This window comes from Mucor velutinosus (genome assembly GCF_035048745.1).
Source record: "Mucor velutinosus strain NIH1002 chromosome Unknown tig00000093, whole genome shotgun sequence".
Taxonomy (NCBI): domain Eukaryota; kingdom Fungi; phylum Mucoromycota; class Mucoromycetes; order Mucorales; family Mucoraceae; genus Mucor; species Mucor velutinosus.
In genome coordinates, this window is record NW_027041907.1 from 1,711,162 (window position 1) to 1,727,710 (window position 16,549).

A 16,549-nucleotide genomic window follows, 5' to 3' on the forward strand; every position below is an offset into this window, starting at 1 on the left:
AGTGCATCTCAGCTATCTAAATTCTGAGGTTCACCAGATGTGATAAGCATTGTACAAGATAAATTGCTACTTTGGCATTCAGAACTTAGTATAAATAGAATAACTCTTGTCTTCATCAATCAATCTTTAGTTTTTGTGTCTGATCTTATTCAAATAAGTCTTTTCTTGTTTTTATAATATCGAACATTTTTTATAAGCTACAAATAATAATCCTTTTATTCTTTGTGCTTAACAACCGGCTTGTTGGTATCGATCTGGTGCGTGTTGCAACATTGGCCAAAGATGCTTCGGATAAACACAAGTTGAAATCTATTTTTACTTTCCTTGTACTTGGTAAAGTATTTGTTGTGTTCCATAGGTCTATAACATTCTCATTCTGTATTATCACAAAGGTAAAAATGCAACGTTCTACATCATTAATCGCACCAAAACCGATCTCTATACCATGTGTGAAATTGCTCATATCCAACTCCCATTCAGTCTTGATCAAGTACCGCTTTTCATTTCGCAATTGAACAAAGTTATCAAGATCATTACTTGTTTCCAGAGTGTAGTAAACGGCGACAATCACAACTATGCCCAAAATCCTGTGACACTAACTGATAACACTATGCGCCAGATCATTGACGTCAAAATCTCAAACAAACGAAAGGCAATCTTTAGTCATTATAGCCATTAATTATCATCATCATCTTGTCCATTATATGAATATATCCTCCTGTCTGTCATACGGATACCATTAAAAGTCTTTTTCTTGCAGCTTTTTTGCAATATTTGCGATATTCCCAGCTCGTCTGTACACCCATCTCCTCTTATTCTACAAGAATCAGTCAGTGAAATCAGATGTGGATTGGGATCGTCCTCGCCCGTTGGATCGAGCAAGTCTGGAAGAACTTCAATGGTGGTATGTCAACATCCACAAGTGGAACGGTCGGTCAATGCTCCCATCAACGCCCAATCAGACAATGTTCGTGAACGCCAGCGATACTGGATGGGGTTGCTCATGGAAGAATCAGCGGGCCCATGGTTTTTGGACAGCGGAAGAGGCAGCCCAATCGATCAACTGGAGGGAACTACAAGCTGCATTTATAGCCCTCAGAACTTTCCATCTGCCGCCGAATTCAACAGTGCTAATCTGGACAGACAGCGCAACCAGCTTATCCTACATCAACAAGCAAGGTGGAACTCGCTCTCTTCTGCTAATGGAATTGGCAATGCAGGTCTGGACATGGTGTCTCCGCAATCGCATAATGATTCAGGCCCAACACATTCAAGGCATTCACAACAGGATCGCAGACTTCGAGTCTCGGCGCCAGTATTTCAAGAATCAATGGGTGATCAAGCCGCAGATATTTTAACAGATACAGCAAGCTTGGGGACCTTTTTCCATTGATCTATTCGTGGACAGGACTACGAAGTTGCTACCAAAGTACGTGTCATGGATGCCGGATCCAGACGCTTTATATACGGATGCACTATCAATACCATGGACCAACTTCCAGAATCTCTTCGTAAATCTCCCTTAGAATCTCATCACACGAGTATCGAACAAGATCAGGCAAGTACGACTTTCCCTGGTGACTCTGGTGGTTCCGTACTAACCTAGTGCTCTGTGGTTCTCCCTCTTACAACGGTTGGCTCTTTCCCCGCCTTGGATGTTACCACCACAAGCGGTGCAGGCAATATCACCCAGGACTCCCCCACCCATTACTACAACAGAATTGGATGCTTTCCGTGTGGCAACTATCAGGCACCAATTACTAAAGAAAACCCTCAATGCACAAGCGGTTGAGGACTTGTTGGCAGCAAAGTTAGCTCCCACTGGGACTAACTTAAGCTATCGCAAGAACCAGCTTCGTTTCCTGGAATGGGCCATCAAGAATGGAGCTTCTTTCACCTCGTTCACACCCGTAGAACTTGTTAACTTTCTTTCGGATATACGCACCCGCTACAACTTACAGGTCTCTACACTGAAAACTGTACGGGCTGCCGTAGCTCATCTTCATAATGAACCAACAGGTATACGTAAAAGTGAACTGATTAACTCTTACATAGACACCATGCTGAAACAAGCACCTCCCGTCCCTATACACCGACCCACAATCGACATCTCCCCCCGCGTTGACCTATACCCGTTCCATTGCTTCTCGCACGACTACTTCTATCAAGTTATTGCAACAGAAGTTAGTCTTTCTACTTGCTATGACGGCTTTCCTCCGACCTTCTGACTTAGCTCGTATCTCGTATAACTCCTGTTCTATCATGGATACTGGCTGTCTTACTTTACAAGTCGTGGCGCCTAAAGAGAATCGTCGCAAACGACGCATCATCAAGCCCTTTACCATCCACCCTCATACGTCCGACATAGAACTATGCCCAGTTCAGGGCTTCAAGGCTCTTCATGATCACTCTGGTTTGGCTTCTCGTCCTCCGGGTTCACAACTCTTTGTAAAGTCTCATCTCATCCAACAGTCTCTATCGTCTTCAACCATTTCCTCATGGCTACATCGTGACTTTATTGCGCTCTGCACTTCTGAACCTAATGTTTCCATCCGTTCATTGGCATACTCACGGGTGTTAGATCTTGGGGTCTCTAGAGACGACATCGTAATTCTCGGTAATTGGACTTCCTCCTCAACCATTGAAAACCATTACCAACGTAATCAGATGGCTCAGGTGGACTTCACATCAACGGTTCTCTCGGATCCTCTTGACCAGTTCTTTGATGCTCATGAAGACTTCTCTCTGGTTTAGCATAGTGCCCCGTCAGGGCGAATTTACTTTCCGGAAAGAGTGTATGATGGATCTTCTCAATGACTGTGTGTAAGAAAAGCTGGTGCACGTATATCATCAGCTGTGCCGAGATAACTGATCTAAGCAACTTTATGCGCAAAAAGCATTGATCCCCAATCATTAAGCCAAGCGCAAGATTGAAGAGAGAGGCTCCTGGTAAATAAATTAGCTAGAGAAAGAGAGCCTTCAAGTAACAGTAGCTCAGAATCTCAACGCTTAATTTACATACTTTTACTTCATGACGACTTTCTGTTATGCTGACAACAGAATTACATGATGGATCATGGTGCCTTAATTAAGAGCCGGATAAATCACGCAGCATTTGAATGACAGATGAAATGGAATCATCATGTCATCTACACGCTCTCCTTAATTCTTACGCTGGTAATGGAATTCCTTTGAAATTACTGCTGCTTGTCGTACAAACATGTTCTTGGTGTTTGGAACAGTAAGGCAGTGAGAAAAAAAATCACACATTGGTATTTGTTGTTGTCTCTCAAAAGCCATGCATTTCACTGATACAGCGATAAAAAGAATTCTCTATCACAACAAATAATCGAACCTGACCATGCATTGTTGTTGTTTATAGCACACAATCATTGTTCCCTCTTGAGATTTTCTCTTTCATTCAATCTGACCTCGGCCCAGCAAAGAAAGAGATGTGTAACTGGTCGGTGTAACGGCACTGCCCTTAGATGTATTTTCTGTCAGTTTGATCTCGTCGGCAAATGGCAGCCTTTCCAACCTCGAGTTCGAACTCTATCACACGTGTGCCATGTACATTTCAAGTAGCTTCGATCAAATGATTGCTTTGCCTTCCATTCAAATGGGAGAAAGCCCAAAGAATGTTCAAAAGTAGTCGATTGAAAAATGTAACCTCAAAATCAACAGTTTTGTATATATTGCATGCAATTCGGTAGATTTTCCTTTGAGCAAGAATATAAAAGGAAACCAATTCTGGGCCAATCTTTCCTCTCTTTTGTGTGCAAAATCCCCTGCTACACTGCTTGCTCCTTGAGCTCTTTTGCTGGAGAGAGGATCGGGTACTAGGTAAGGGGAAAAAAAAAGGTCTTTCAATCAGACACTTTCAAAGCACATGTCCCTTTCAAACTTTGTGTCTATATTATGTCTTTTACAGTATTTGTATCCCAATGAAATACTACACCAAGAAACATGTTCTTTTTGTATATAAAAAGTTGATCCCTTTTTCCCTTTTTCCCTTTCTCTTTTCTTCATTCTTTCGCTTTACCAACATCAATACAATTTGCGCGTTCACGCAAACACTCATTCATTCACTCATTCATCCTGTAAAATCATGACCGAGCAGATTCAAGCTGGACAATCAAATATGCCCACATTTGTAAAGCAGCTCTTATTACTCGTATTACCATCGAAGCAGCAGCAAGAGCAAGCTGACAACAAGAATCAAGGCAATAGTCCATTTGAGAAGATGTACTTTTCATTTCCCGCGCTCGAAGAGGATAGCATAGACAATAGCAATACCTGTGGACAACAGCAAGATCAGCGCCACAAAAGCAAGACTTCAGCTACAACCAACAGCAGCATCATATGCTAATCTTTCATGCTGTTTTTCTCGCTTCCCTCCCACTGTATATCCCTCTTGAACCCCATCTTCTGTACATTAGCCAGCAACATCCCATCATATTAATAGTAGTAGCATTCATTCACATTAATGGTAATAGTAATAATAAACATTTTTTTTAAGGTAACCTGTTGATTTGTAAGACAAGCAAAGATGAGCGGCATTTACAAATGCTATTTTCTCAAGGGCATTTGCGCTTTTGCTCTTCTTTCCTACTTTGCTTATCACAAATGACTAAACAAATTGTTCTTATCACTGGTTGCTCCAAAGGTGGCATAGGTAAAATGGCAAACAGCACCATATGCTGGCTAAATCTAAAAATAGCGTGTTTAAACCAGGCTATGCCCTTTCTCAAAAGTTTGCCCAAGAAGGACATCATGTCATTGCAACCACCCGCAATGTGGATGCATTGGAGGGATTGGAAGGTGCGTTTACAATTTTCAAGAGCCGTGCAAAGCCTTCACTCATAGGGAATCATTAGCATTTGGATGTGAAAAGGAAGCCTTGGATATCAATGATCAAAATTCAATCAATACAGTCGTTCAGGTATAGCATGAGTTATCACATTTCAAAAAAGAAAACGATGACTCATGCCATGTGCACACATCAGAAAGTCATTGATAGAGTAGGCCATATTGGTAAATGTGTATACAATAGAGTGTGATGATGGTCCTGTTACTCAACACAATGCGTAGACGTGTTGGTCAATAATGCAGGTGCACCGTGAGTAGTTTCTGATAGTGCTTGTTTATCCATCTCATTGTGTACAGTGCTGTAGGTGCATTGATGGACATTGACTTGCAAGTAGCACATCAGTGTGTGAATACCAATGTGTTTGGTACGCTTGCCATGTCAAGGGCTGTTGCTATTCATATGGCAAAGCAAGGCTCCGGTAAGATTGTCAACATTGGCTCTGTTGTTGGCTATGTTAGCACACCTTGGGCCGGTATCTATGCTCTCTCTAAGGCTGCTGTGCATTCCATGTCGGATACCTTGCGACTCGAGTTGAAGCCATTTGGTATTCAAGTGGTTGTTGTTGCTCCAGGTGCTATTAAATCAAACTTTGGTAATGCTGGTGCTAAAATTGTGAATGTTCCTGAAGGTATGATGCTGATGATGGTGTATTTTCTCGCATGATATTTATAAAGCTATGTCCTTTAGATTCTCTCTATGCCTCTATCGCCAAGTTTATCATTGCTCGTGCCAACATGTCTCAAAGTAGGGCCCTCTATAATGGATATCATAGCTGAAACTAACATGAAATTAGGTGCTGGTAATACTCCCAACGAAGTATTCGCTAGACATGTCGTCAAAAAGATTACTCAGCCTGTATCCCCCAAATACATTACGTACGGTGCTACTTCTTGGGTGTTCCTCTTATTCTACTATCTCCCATTCTTTATCAAAGACCTGATCTTTTACAGAAAGTTTGGCTTGAATCAATTAAAGCCAAAGAAAGACTAATAAAAAGGGTTTCATTGCATTACGCTACAGTGAATTTGGACGCATTGTAAATACATAGTCTTGTACAGAGCTGTTCTCATGGATTCAATGAATAATAATAGTACCACGAACGATACTCCTGGCACTGGTGGTGCCGCTGCCAGCTTACAACTAAAAAAATAAATTTATGCACATATACGCTATTGATTTTTTGGGTGTTCGCTTCAATATCATTCGTTCAAATTGCCTCACTACATTTATAGTGCTCTCCTTGATATGTGCACATATCATAGATCTTATCATCATCAGTCTACTACCATTTCTTTCGGAATAGATCCACAGACTATCACTTACATGTTATGTAGGACGGTATTACGTAGTGATTCATGCTGAGATGATGGCACGCAGATACTCACTACATTATAAAGCATACACATTAGAGCATACGTCTTGTGCTTTCAGCCCCTTTTCTTGATCCCCTTATCTCTGATGTAAGTCTAGTTGCATTCCTTCCTTTTTGCTCTAGCGACGCACTCCGTTTCTATTTGCGGTGGTCAGCATTTGAGTTGCCTGTACCTGAAGACAAAAGTGGGGGATTCATTGCTTTCAGCGACTACAACATACACCATGTCAGGCTAAATGGATATTCACGATAGAAAAAAGAAAGAGGTTTATTTATTTACACAGGTTTTTAACGCGGATTTGGCTGCACCGCGAGGAATTATGATCTCTCTTACCGAGAAAGGTTGAAAAAAGAGAAGAATAAGCCATGTTCTATACAATATATACAGTAACTCCTTATTCCTCTGTAAGAGAGATATAAATATACAAATGATGGGTAAAAGTATGAGCCTAGGCAGCAATAGTGCTGATGGCAGTAGGCTGAACAGGCAGTTCCTCCTTCTTGGCCTTCAATTCTTGGAGAGCACGATAGTTTCTTTCCATAGCTTGCTTGATGAATTCGCCGGCGGTAATAGGATCAGGGTAGCGAGTACGTCCTTGAATAATAGCAGACTTGTTTGCTTGGTTAAAGTAGGCGATGGAGTAACGGGGACCCTGATATTCACCAACAACAGGTGCACGAACACGATGGAAGTTGCTCTTCAATTGATCATCAGACCAACGCATAATCATATCACCAATGTTGCAAACAATATCACCTTCTTGTGGGTTAACAGGTGTCCATGAATCTCCATGTCCAAACTCAGTGGATGCCTCTCGACCAGGACACACTTCAAGGCCATTCTCACCAGGGCGTTGAAACAACAAGGTCAATGTGTCGAAATCGGTGTGAGCACCCGCACGCCAGTATTCAGGAGGGAAGGTTTGACCAGTAATGTCATGATAGTGGAGACAACGCAATGTGTTGAGACAGTCTTCCTTTTTGATGTCATGGCATTTCGTAAAGAAATCCTCTTCAAAGCCGAGACCAAGGGCTAAACAAGTGAGCAACTTGGTAGAAACCTCGTTGCATTGGAGCATGAACTTTTCACCAGTAGGACGGAAAGTAGAAGCGTCTTCAAGAGAAGGCCAGATATCCTCCATGTTATGAAAGCCAAGTTGTATGGACTCTTTGAGGTCTGCAACGCCAGTGGAAGGCCTGATTTGAGCCAACTTTTCCCAACCAGCATTTCTGCTTACATCAATAGGATACTTTGCCTTGATACTATCGTCTAAAGCAAAGAAATCGTGGCTGGCTTGGAACATACTACGGATATCCTTGATGTCAATGCCATGGTTTACAACTAGATCATCCAAAAACATGAGTACGGTTGCCGAGTACATATACAGTATAAACACAAATGACTCACCATAAAAGAAGCCCTGGGTAGTGGCAGCACCCATCAGTGTCTTTATGATTTCATCACGACGGTTGTCAAAGTCGGACAAGTCAACACACGTGAACTCTCTTTGGGAGCTTGGAATGGCAACAGATGCAGCAGCAGCAGAAGCTATAGTAGAAGTAGACATCTTCTTGATTTTTGTTAAAAGAGGAAGAATTGTATCCATCAGCTTGTATTTATATATCATGTGTCAAGCATGGGAAATTATAATGATTCACACAAACCACGATAATCAAAGTTAAACTATGAATACAAAACATCATATGCGTAATTAAGATAGCAAGTGAGATTATTGATAAAGATTACACATAATGGATGATAGACAACAATAACCAGGCTTTGTGATACCAAGAGATTATGATAAGTAGCCTGTTATCAATTTGAAAGAGGTAACAGGGCAGAAATATACATTCTATCTTTTGGATTAAATTCAGGGCGCTGATCAATATAGATAAGTCATAGCATCTATATCAAACGATACATAAGCACGAGCTATGTTTGTAATACTATGTTTAGAATGAGCAGCGGCAGTGTTTTATTTTTTCAAGCTGATCCATGTATTCTATTGCGATAATGAACATAATCGAGGCGAGTGATGGCCAATTGAGCACTGTATCAAATAAAACAGAACGTGCAGTAATTCGGGTGTAAACTTGGAATGTTTATTATGTACAGCGTGTTTTTTTAGACATGGCAGTAGCTGTTAGCCATGTTTAAAAAAGAATGCATTTCTTATATACAGCGTGATTTTATATGGAGTGGCTGTTGACCATATTTACAGTTGTTTGACTCTTTAGAGCTCATCACGATCCTTCTCGGGCACAGTCTTGCATTTGAAACGAGCATTTCTATCTTCGATGTACTTTTCAAGGCCGTCTTTTGTCATAGCAGCATAGTACTCATCATCCCTGAATACTTCAAATGCACACCAAAATGCGTGATCACATTCGTCCTTCAAAACACCACCCTCGAGGATAGGCACTTCATGATTGGGGAGATTGGCACCGATCTTGGCGGAAGCAACGACATCATGCCTGGCATGATCGTTTAGTGTACGACTCTTCACCCGCTTTGCTTTCTACTCTACTTACATGCTAATCATCAATTGCTGTCTTCCGCTCTTGTTGATATCCGGGATGGAGGTGCCCCATACAACACGAGAAACGCCGCGATAGATACTTTGAGAGGCGCACATGGGGCACTATGAAGGGCGCTTTCAATGAGCATACGATGTATACCGTTTATGCGCAAGTACTTACGGGCTCACCAGTAGTGTATAAAGTTTGTTGGGACCAATCTAAACCGGGATTAAACATGTCATCATTGGTAGGAGAAGGATACAACTCGGTGCAGCTAATAAATGGCTGTTAGCATGCGCATATCAGCTGTAGATATATACACAACTTACTTCCAGAAGGCAGCGGTCTCTCCATGAAGCAGCTTGTTCTTTTTGTTTGAGTTGGCACCGTAACAAGAGATATCGTTCTTGATGTGATCCACGATCAAGGCACCGAAAGGAAACCCAGGATTGTGAATCAAAGCGTAATCCAAAGCGATCTTCATGTAGCATTCATCGATTGCCTTTTGATCATTTAGTTCCTGACATGAGTTGGCATTTACGCCAGAAGTAGCTATGCCTAGCGCAAGAACAACGAATTGTTTCAAGGAAAGCTTCATTTGTAATTGGAGAAAGAAGAAAAGCGAAAAGAGGAATATACCTGTATGCCAAATGTGTTTATGTGGTGCTATTCTATTCTCAGCATCGAGTACGAGTATATTTGCACTTATCTTTATGTGTAACTGCGTTAGCCCGTTATCATCAGATTATTATTGTTTGTCATTGTAATATGCCTACTATGGGAGCTTGGGTTCATCGTCAATTGATGTGGCGGAAAGAGTAGATGAAAGTGCCGCAGTGCTTGAAGAGAGCCCAATGTCTTTTCAAATTACTGTAATTGTTAGATTACATTAAGTAGAAGAAAAGATGAAGCTGAACAATGCCACAACCTTGTTACTTTTGATAATACTCTAACTTTAGAGTTGTCTGAGTCTGCTAGAGGGAAAGCGAACAACCATCTTCTACTGATCGCTCATAAATTAATCTCTTCCTGTCATGCCAGATCTCTCCACAAACGGCCTGTGGCCTTGGGTCTGACTCTTCTGCGATGGCCCACACCAGTATCATTAAAAACAATTCCCTAACGGGCAGACAGCATACTAGTACTACCTCTTTTCACTCAAATATATTCAGTTCACAGCAAAATTTGTATGTATTTGAACAGTGATTTCTCGCGTTAGAAGCCGTTTTAGACCGCCGGAATCGCACCAATTAATTGCTCTCAGATAGTACTTACTTCCTGACACTGTTGCTCAACTCTTTTGAGGTCGCCAAATTTCGACCAAAAACCATGAGGGATACCTCATAATTTTCATTGAAAATTAAACGATCGCGTTTCTGGCTGCCAAAATGAAGACTTTTACTATAGTACATATTATATCAGAATGTTTCTCTTGATTCAAAGCAACCCCCTGAAACTTTGTTTATGAAACCTTTGTATGTAAAATCTCGACATTTCGCCCAAAAATCTCATTTCTTATTTTTAATAATTGCTCAGTAAGCTCATTCAAAAAGCCCATTATAATTAGCACCATTGGAAGTGCCTTGAAAAGTACTCCTAAAATGTATTAGGAAGTATTTTTTTTTTTGTAGGGGAGTCGAGCTCCAGGTTTTATTTAAAGTCCTTTAAATGTCATGCTGAGGGAAAGAAAAGACTGTTGGTGGACCCAATGTCTGCAATGAAGGGGAATAAGATATTTTTGAATTAAGTTGGGAAAGAAATCTACTACTAATAAGGTGCGACACCTAGAGCCAAAACAGTCTTGCGGAAATCGTCAAAATATAGATAATGGGTAGAGTACAAAACACCAAACGAGGACATCAGTACTACTTCAAAAAATCAAACAACTTGCGTTCACCAGGATTTGAACCAGGATCCTCCCGTTGGCATACGGGAGTTTCTACCACTTCGCCCTACCACCAGGGACTGTATTAGGAAGTATTTTTTTTTTTTTTGTAGGGGAGTTGTACTCCATTTTTTATTTAAAGTCCTCTAAATGTCATGATGAGGGAAGAAGAAGACTGGATATATTTTTAAAGGCAAGGAAATGAAAGGGAAGCAAGGAAGTGGAATACGACCATAAAATACGTGGGGGTACATACTTACAAATCAAACTGTAATTCCGATTCCAAGCGAGACAGAGAACGGGCAATAGATGTGTTAACGTTGAGAGTGACAAAAGGGACATGGTCGAAGATGGAGCGCCAGTGGGCTTGCCATATACAGAGTAGACTGGTAGCGAAAACTTGGTAAACGGTAAGCTCTGGAAAAGGTAAGGAGGCAGAGCGAGTGGGTTCAGCTATGGATAGAGTTTGAATGCCGTGGAGGAATGGGAGAAGGACGTCGTCGGTCATCGGTGTGTGGGATAGGTATGTAGTGGCGAGGAACCGCCATACAGCGAGTTTGAGAGGACAAGTAAAGAAGAAATGTTGGATATCCTCCGGGCATTGGGTCAAACAGAGAGGACACGAAGGTGAAGGGTGAGTTGTGGGGATGAAGTGGTGGAGGATCGATTTGGAGGGAATTTTTCGATGGATAAGTCTATACCATACAGTTCGGGATTGAAGGAGAATAGGTAGTTTCCAAAAGAGGCGCCATTGGGAGGGGGAAAGAGGTGAAGTGTTGATGGTGGGCATGTCAGTGGAAACCAAGTGTTTGTAGTATTGAATACTGTTGAGTGGCACTGTTGAAGGTAGTGGTGTTATAGGTTTGATTAGACGGCGAATGAGTGGGCGGATGTTGTGGGGGTTGGCACCAAAGGAGGCACTGGTAAATGAATGGCGAGGGGCCTGACGGTAGAGAGCGAGAAAGAATGGTTGGAGGTAGATTTGGCCTTCCTCAATCCAACGGGCAACTCGATGAGATATTCTTGGATAATGGCAAAACTCAAGGAAGGTCCAGTTTCTAAGACGGATCACTTGTAAGTCGAAGTCAAAGGTAAACACATCTATTGCGAGCAGTTTCTGGACGGCGTGATGTCGGTCAAACAGTTGATCTGGAGCTGTGAAAGAAGAGAAATGGGGGTGAGTAGAAGGGAGGGTATGTAAGATAATTTCAAGGAAAGGTAATGATAAACCTGTATGAAAATCTAAGTGACAGGTTGTGAAGGAACGAGGTATTCGATCCATGGTGGTAATGACATTGGTGAGTATGTTAAGGAAAGCTTGGTGTGGACTGGGTCGATGTTGGAACCAGATGGTTTGTCGAGCAGCAGGAAAGAGTAAGTAGTAAAAGTAATCAGAGAAAGCGGTAGAGTGGAAATACCATTGCAGGGAGTACTGGAGGAGTGGAATGCTTGGGGTGGTGTATGTCGGTAATAGTGGTGAATGACAGGCGGCTAAAATGAGGGGGCAAATCCAGCGCCATTGGAGAGCTTGTTGTTGGACAATGGGATCTAAAACTTGGAGGCCGCCATGATGGCGAGGCTGTTGAAGGGTTCTAAAGGAAAGTTTGGGGAAGATACGAAAGTTAATGAAGGAGGACCCAAGGCTGCGTAAGGAGAGTAATTGAGCTTTGGTGAAAATAAAGTTGCGCATGACATGCCAGAGTTTCGAGAAAATGAGTGTGTTGAGAACGGTAGCTCTTCCACGAATGGAGAGGTTCCGTTGGGAGTGAATATGGATGCATTGTTGGATATTGTTGTAGAGTTGCTGGAAAGCGAGGTTGCGTTGGGATAAACTGGAGCATATGGGATAGCCAAGATATGTTACTGGATCAGGAGAGGTGCGGTCATGCATTTGGTGGATTTGGTGAGTAGCAAGAAACTCGCGCCAATCTGGTTGTGGTTGTCCAGAGAGCGAAATGGCTATAGTTTTTCTGTAATTTAGTAGTGCATTCGATGCTTTCATGTATGCATTGATAGAGTCCTGCAGAAGAAGAAAATCCGAAAAGTTCTTCAAATAGACTAATGTGTCATCTGCATAGGCTAGAATTTTGTACTTAATTGGATTGCGATGGGTGGGAGAGACTGAAGGAGTGTTGCGAGGGGAGTCTGGCGGAGGGGATGAGTTGGTGAGGCTTTCGGTTAGATCGTCCACGTCGGCAGTAGGTGATGGATGTGGTGGGGCTTCTTGTTGTACATGGAAACCCTCAAAGGTAGGGTTCTGTTGAATGGAGCGGAGGAAAGGGTCAAAAGCAATGTTGAAAAGGAGGGGACTGAGTGGATCACCTTGGCGAAGGCCTCTTTCTTGAGGGAGAGGTGCCTTGGTGATGTGGCCATTAATGTTGATCTGAATGTTAGTGGAGAAGAAAAGTGAGATGATACAGTGTGTTAAAGATTGTGGAATACCAAATTGGAGCATAATGTGTTGAAGATATTCGGGATGAATACGATCATATGCTTTTTCTTGATCCAAAAGAAGAGCAATGGTGGATGAATGGTTGGTAGTAGCTAGGAGTTTGGTGGTCTGTAATGTGAAGCCGTGCTCGCCAATGAAGCGGTTCGGCATGAATCCAAGTTGTTGGGGGCTGATTAATTGTTGCATATGTGGCATCAGACGCTGATTGAGCAGGCGTGTGAAGATTTTAGCATCGCAGTTGATTAACGAGATGGGACGAAAATTCCTCAGGTCTGTGAGATCGCCCTTTTTAGGGAGCAGGCACATGCAAGTAGTGAGCCAGCTGTTGGGAAAGATACCGAGGGTAAGAGCCTCCTTGAAGACGGCATGGGCAAGTTGGGCTGTTTGTTGGTGGGATAATAGCACCGCTAGGATTTCATAGGGTAGGCCATCCGTACCTGGGCTGCTATGGTTGGGCGACCGCTGTGCACCAGTCATAATCTCGTCGATGGTAAATGGCGTCTCCAAGGTGGGTTGGCTGTTTACTGGGATCTGTGCTGAGGCAGGGATGGTGTTGCAGAGTTCAGAGATGCTGGTATAATCTATGGAGTCAGTAGTATATAGCTTACGATAAAAACATACTGCAGCATCCTGCATAGTCTCTGCCGTATCGCAGATGGAGTGGGTGTCTGGATGTTGGAGAGCTAACATGGTGCGTTGAATTTGTCTAGTGGCGATTGTGCGTTTGAGGTATCCGGCAGACGTTTCACCCTGTTCACGCCACATTTTACCCGCACGAATGGTTTGTTGGATGGAGATCTCCTGTTGCAGATCGCTGATGAGTTTCTCGATAACGGGTAATCGTTCTCGGAGAATGGCTGGTTGATTCTGATATCGTTTGAACAACTGGTTGCGTTTCCTTTGAAACCTTTTGAGCTGTCGGTTGCGCCAAGAGCTGTGGCGGCGACCAATGCGACGGGCAATGGTTTTCACTACGGCCTTGAGTGCATCCCATTGTGCTTGAGGGGAAGTACCTGGTTCCTGGAAGAACTGATCTAACGCCTGGTGGATTTCGGTGACGAAGTACTCGTTCTTTGCTAGCTGGGGATTAGCTCGCCAAAGTCCAGTACCCTGTTGAGAGGAGGAGAATTGAAAGGTGGTATTGAGGATGGCATGATCAGTCCATTGGGAGCACATAAAATCAATGGAGGACGAGTGTAGTTGTTGAAATAGCGTTGGTGAGCAGTAGACATAATCGATGGTCGACCGTGAGGTCCCGCGACGGAATGTTGGTAAAAGTGGCCCATCATGTTTTGAGTGGGTACATTCGATGAGGTGATTGCTGAGTAAGTCATGCCAGCGATGTTGAGCCAGCATGGCAGAGTGGTGGTGGGGTTGATCTGACTGTATAGGGGGAGAGAAAGAATCAGTAGTATAGTTGGTGTTGTCAATGGCATAAGAGGTAGCATGATAATTAAAGTCACCTAGTATAATCAGAGATTCACGATCCACTGCAATCGTGGATGGTTCCTCTGTAGATATTGGAGGTGGTTGGATGTCAATGGTGATGGGAAAGGTGTCCAGAGCCCAGGTATCGGGGTGAAAGAGTGGAATGGTAAGCAGTTGTGAATAAAAGTGGGCTCTGGACGACGCCGTGGCAGGAGCATAAATATTAACGAGTGTGATGGGTGAAAAGAGTGCATTACAGTGTGTTACCTGACACACTATAATCCGGTCATCAAGGGTAACGTTGAGCGGTTGGATGATGATTTTTGGGTTGAGGGAGACAATACCACAGTGGGATGTCCAGATGCTGGTGTTGGTTTGAAATTGCATATTCAGTCGTTCACGGACTGATTCGGTAGCATGGGTTTCTTGGAAGCATAGAATGTCATATTTCAGTTCAGGATTACGAAGGAATCGTACAAATTCGGAACTGGTGGTTGGGTTGGAGAGCTTACTGAGACTTCGACAATTGAGTGAGCCTATCTTAATAGTTGATCTATAATCTGTCATAGGTGGGTTAGTAGCATAGTGTGTCATAGAGGGGGCATAAGGGTGGGGATTCATATAGTTACTAATTAGGCCACGGGGGCTGAAGTCTCGTCAGCTCGGATAGTGGTGGTGTTAGTGATGTTTGCCTCGCCCATGGTGAGGTCTTGTTCAGCGGCGGTGGGTGTAGTAGTCGTTTGTTGACGCTTGTAAGCTGGAACATAAGTTGGTTTGATGGACTTAGCTAGTTGGGCATACTCGTCTTCAGGAATGAAGTGTTGCTTAAAGCAGAAGAAGCGGGCCACTGCCAGTTGGTGGTGCGGATCCTTCAAACGCCCGATGATGACCTTCAATCGAGCAAGGAAAAGGCGGCGACATTCGGCAGCTAGGAAAGTAGGATCAGAGTCGGTATACTTGGGGTCACGCAACGTGGTGGTGTCCATGGGATCGAACTGGATAGGTGCCAACTCGTACTTGGTCAATTGGGCTTCCAAGGATGGGATGTAGTCTATGTGGACGAGAAGGCCACAAACATGACGGTCGGGGAAATGGATATCCAAGATCCGCTTGTTGTGGATGCCCATAGCATGGAAGTTATCCCTCATTTGGCTAATGGGCGAAGGGCTACGGTTGGGAATGTAGACAAATCGGTAACCATGGTTGGGTGACACGACCGAAAATTGACGAGCAGCAGCAAGACCGGCATCGTTAACATTAAGGTTGAGAGGTTGAAGCCTCTTTCGAGGTATGGTTTTAGCTTTGGGACGTTTGACGGCAGCAGGGTCCGCTTGTTTCTTGGCGACGTCGGCAAAAGAAGGTTGGGCCACAGTAGTTGAAGGAGGTGAGGCAGCAGTCGATTCAGGGGCAGGGAAGGTCTGCGGAGCTTGCTGTGATTCAAGTTGACGAATCCGTTGCTGAGCATCCTCTAATTGTTTTTTGGTGAGATCCAAGGAGGAACGAAGGACCATGTTCTCCTGGATGAGAGCTTGCATCTCAGAGATTTGGGATGCTTGACTATCGAGGCGGGCGTAAATGTCCTTGAGATAGTCAGGGAGATTGGGGACGGAGTGAATGTTGAGGTCACTCAGTGAAAGAGGGGAAGGCTGAGCAGGGATCGTCGTGGTTGAAGCTACGTTGGGCACGGCTACGGGAGGAATAGCGTTGGCAGCAGGTGGTAGGGTGTTCTCGGCCATGGCTTTGGTGATGGAACGGGTGAGTCGGGTTGTAGCTGTTAACTTGGGACGAAGGCTAACAGATGAGGGAAGAGGGGTAAGTGTTTGTCTAGCTAACGTGGAGAGTCGACGTTTAGTAGAGACAGACGGGATGGTAGACGTTGTAAGGCGATTCTTAGTGGTTGTAGAGACTGGCTTGGATGGAGGAGTGGGTGTTTTACTGCTTGGATTTGTTGGGATTTTCACTTTATTTACTTCTGTTGTTATTATTTGTTTTATCGCGTTAATAGTGTTGTTTTCGGGGTTT

At 43.4% G+C, this 16,549-nt stretch overlaps 9 protein-coding genes across 9 annotated transcripts; 5 read left to right on the forward strand and 4 right to left on the reverse strand.

Moving 5' to 3' along the window:
* Positions 1 to 898: 898 nt before the first annotated feature.
* Positions 899 to 1,393, forward strand: mpf1 (meiotic PUF protein 1; the record flags this gene model as incomplete). The annotated part of the gene is made up of 1 exon (XM_064821677.1): positions 899 to 1,393. One exon carries the CDS (start codon positions 899 to 901, stop codon positions 1,391 to 1,393), a length of 495 nt encoding a protein of 164 aa, XP_064681363.1.
* Positions 1,394 to 1,655: 262 nt separating this feature from the next.
* On the forward strand, positions 1,656 to 2,228 carry CEX1 (Nuclear aminoacylation-dependent tRNA export pathway component; the record flags this gene model as incomplete). Its single annotated transcript, XM_064821678.1, has 1 exon — positions 1,656 to 2,228. The coding sequence occupies one exon, from the start codon at positions 1,656 to 1,658 to the stop codon at positions 2,226 to 2,228; it is 573 nt and encodes a 190-aa protein (XP_064681364.1).
* A 34-nt stretch (positions 2,229 to 2,262) lies between these two features.
* On the forward strand, positions 2,263 to 2,754 carry ATC70_002301 (uncharacterized protein; the record flags this gene model as incomplete). Its single annotated transcript, XM_064821679.1, has 1 exon — positions 2,263 to 2,754. One exon carries the CDS (start codon positions 2,263 to 2,265, stop codon positions 2,752 to 2,754), a length of 492 nt encoding a protein of 163 aa, XP_064681365.1.
* Positions 2,755 to 4,108: 1,354 nt separating this feature from the next.
* Positions 4,109 to 4,369, forward strand: ATC70_002302 (uncharacterized protein; the record flags this gene model as incomplete). The annotated part of the gene is made up of 1 exon (XM_064821680.1): positions 4,109 to 4,369. One exon carries the CDS (start codon positions 4,109 to 4,111, stop codon positions 4,367 to 4,369), a length of 261 nt encoding a protein of 86 aa, XP_064681366.1.
* A 257-nt stretch (positions 4,370 to 4,626) lies between these two features.
* lub1 (WD repeat protein Lub1) lies at positions 4,627 to 5,860 on the forward strand (the record flags this gene model as incomplete). Its single annotated transcript, XM_064821681.1, has 8 exons — positions 4,627 to 4,675; positions 4,735 to 4,821; positions 4,878 to 4,942; positions 5,007 to 5,034; positions 5,092 to 5,119; positions 5,167 to 5,498; positions 5,558 to 5,614; positions 5,664 to 5,860. The coding sequence occupies 8 exons, from the start codon at positions 4,627 to 4,629 to the stop codon at positions 5,858 to 5,860; spliced, it is 843 nt and encodes a 280-aa protein (XP_064681367.1).
* Positions 5,861 to 6,691: 831 nt separating this feature from the next.
* ATC70_002304 (uncharacterized protein) lies at positions 6,692 to 7,810 on the reverse strand (the record flags this gene model as incomplete). Its single annotated transcript, XM_064821682.1, has 2 exons — positions 6,692 to 7,584; positions 7,651 to 7,810. 2 exons carry the CDS (start codon positions 7,808 to 7,810, stop codon positions 6,692 to 6,694), a joined length of 1,053 nt encoding a protein of 350 aa, XP_064681368.1.
* A 666-nt stretch (positions 7,811 to 8,476) lies between these two features.
* On the reverse strand, positions 8,477 to 9,360 carry ATC70_002305 (uncharacterized protein; the record flags this gene model as incomplete). Its single annotated transcript, XM_064821683.1, has 4 exons — positions 8,477 to 8,717; positions 8,775 to 8,884; positions 8,943 to 9,036; positions 9,092 to 9,360. The coding sequence occupies 4 exons, from the start codon at positions 9,358 to 9,360 to the stop codon at positions 8,477 to 8,479; spliced, it is 714 nt and encodes a 237-aa protein (XP_064681369.1).
* Positions 9,361 to 10,903: 1,543 nt separating this feature from the next.
* On the reverse strand, positions 10,904 to 15,121 carry ATC70_002306 (uncharacterized protein; the record flags this gene model as incomplete). The annotated part of the gene is made up of 1 exon (XM_064821684.1): positions 10,904 to 15,121. The coding sequence occupies one exon, from the start codon at positions 15,119 to 15,121 to the stop codon at positions 10,904 to 10,906; it is 4,218 nt and encodes a 1,405-aa protein (XP_064681370.1).
* A 38-nt stretch (positions 15,122 to 15,159) lies between these two features.
* Positions 15,160 to 16,263, reverse strand: ATC70_002307 (uncharacterized protein; the record flags this gene model as incomplete). The annotated part of the gene is made up of 1 exon (XM_064821685.1): positions 15,160 to 16,263. The coding sequence occupies one exon, from the start codon at positions 16,261 to 16,263 to the stop codon at positions 15,160 to 15,162; it is 1,104 nt and encodes a 367-aa protein (XP_064681371.1).
* Positions 16,264 to 16,549: the final 286 nt, after the last annotated feature.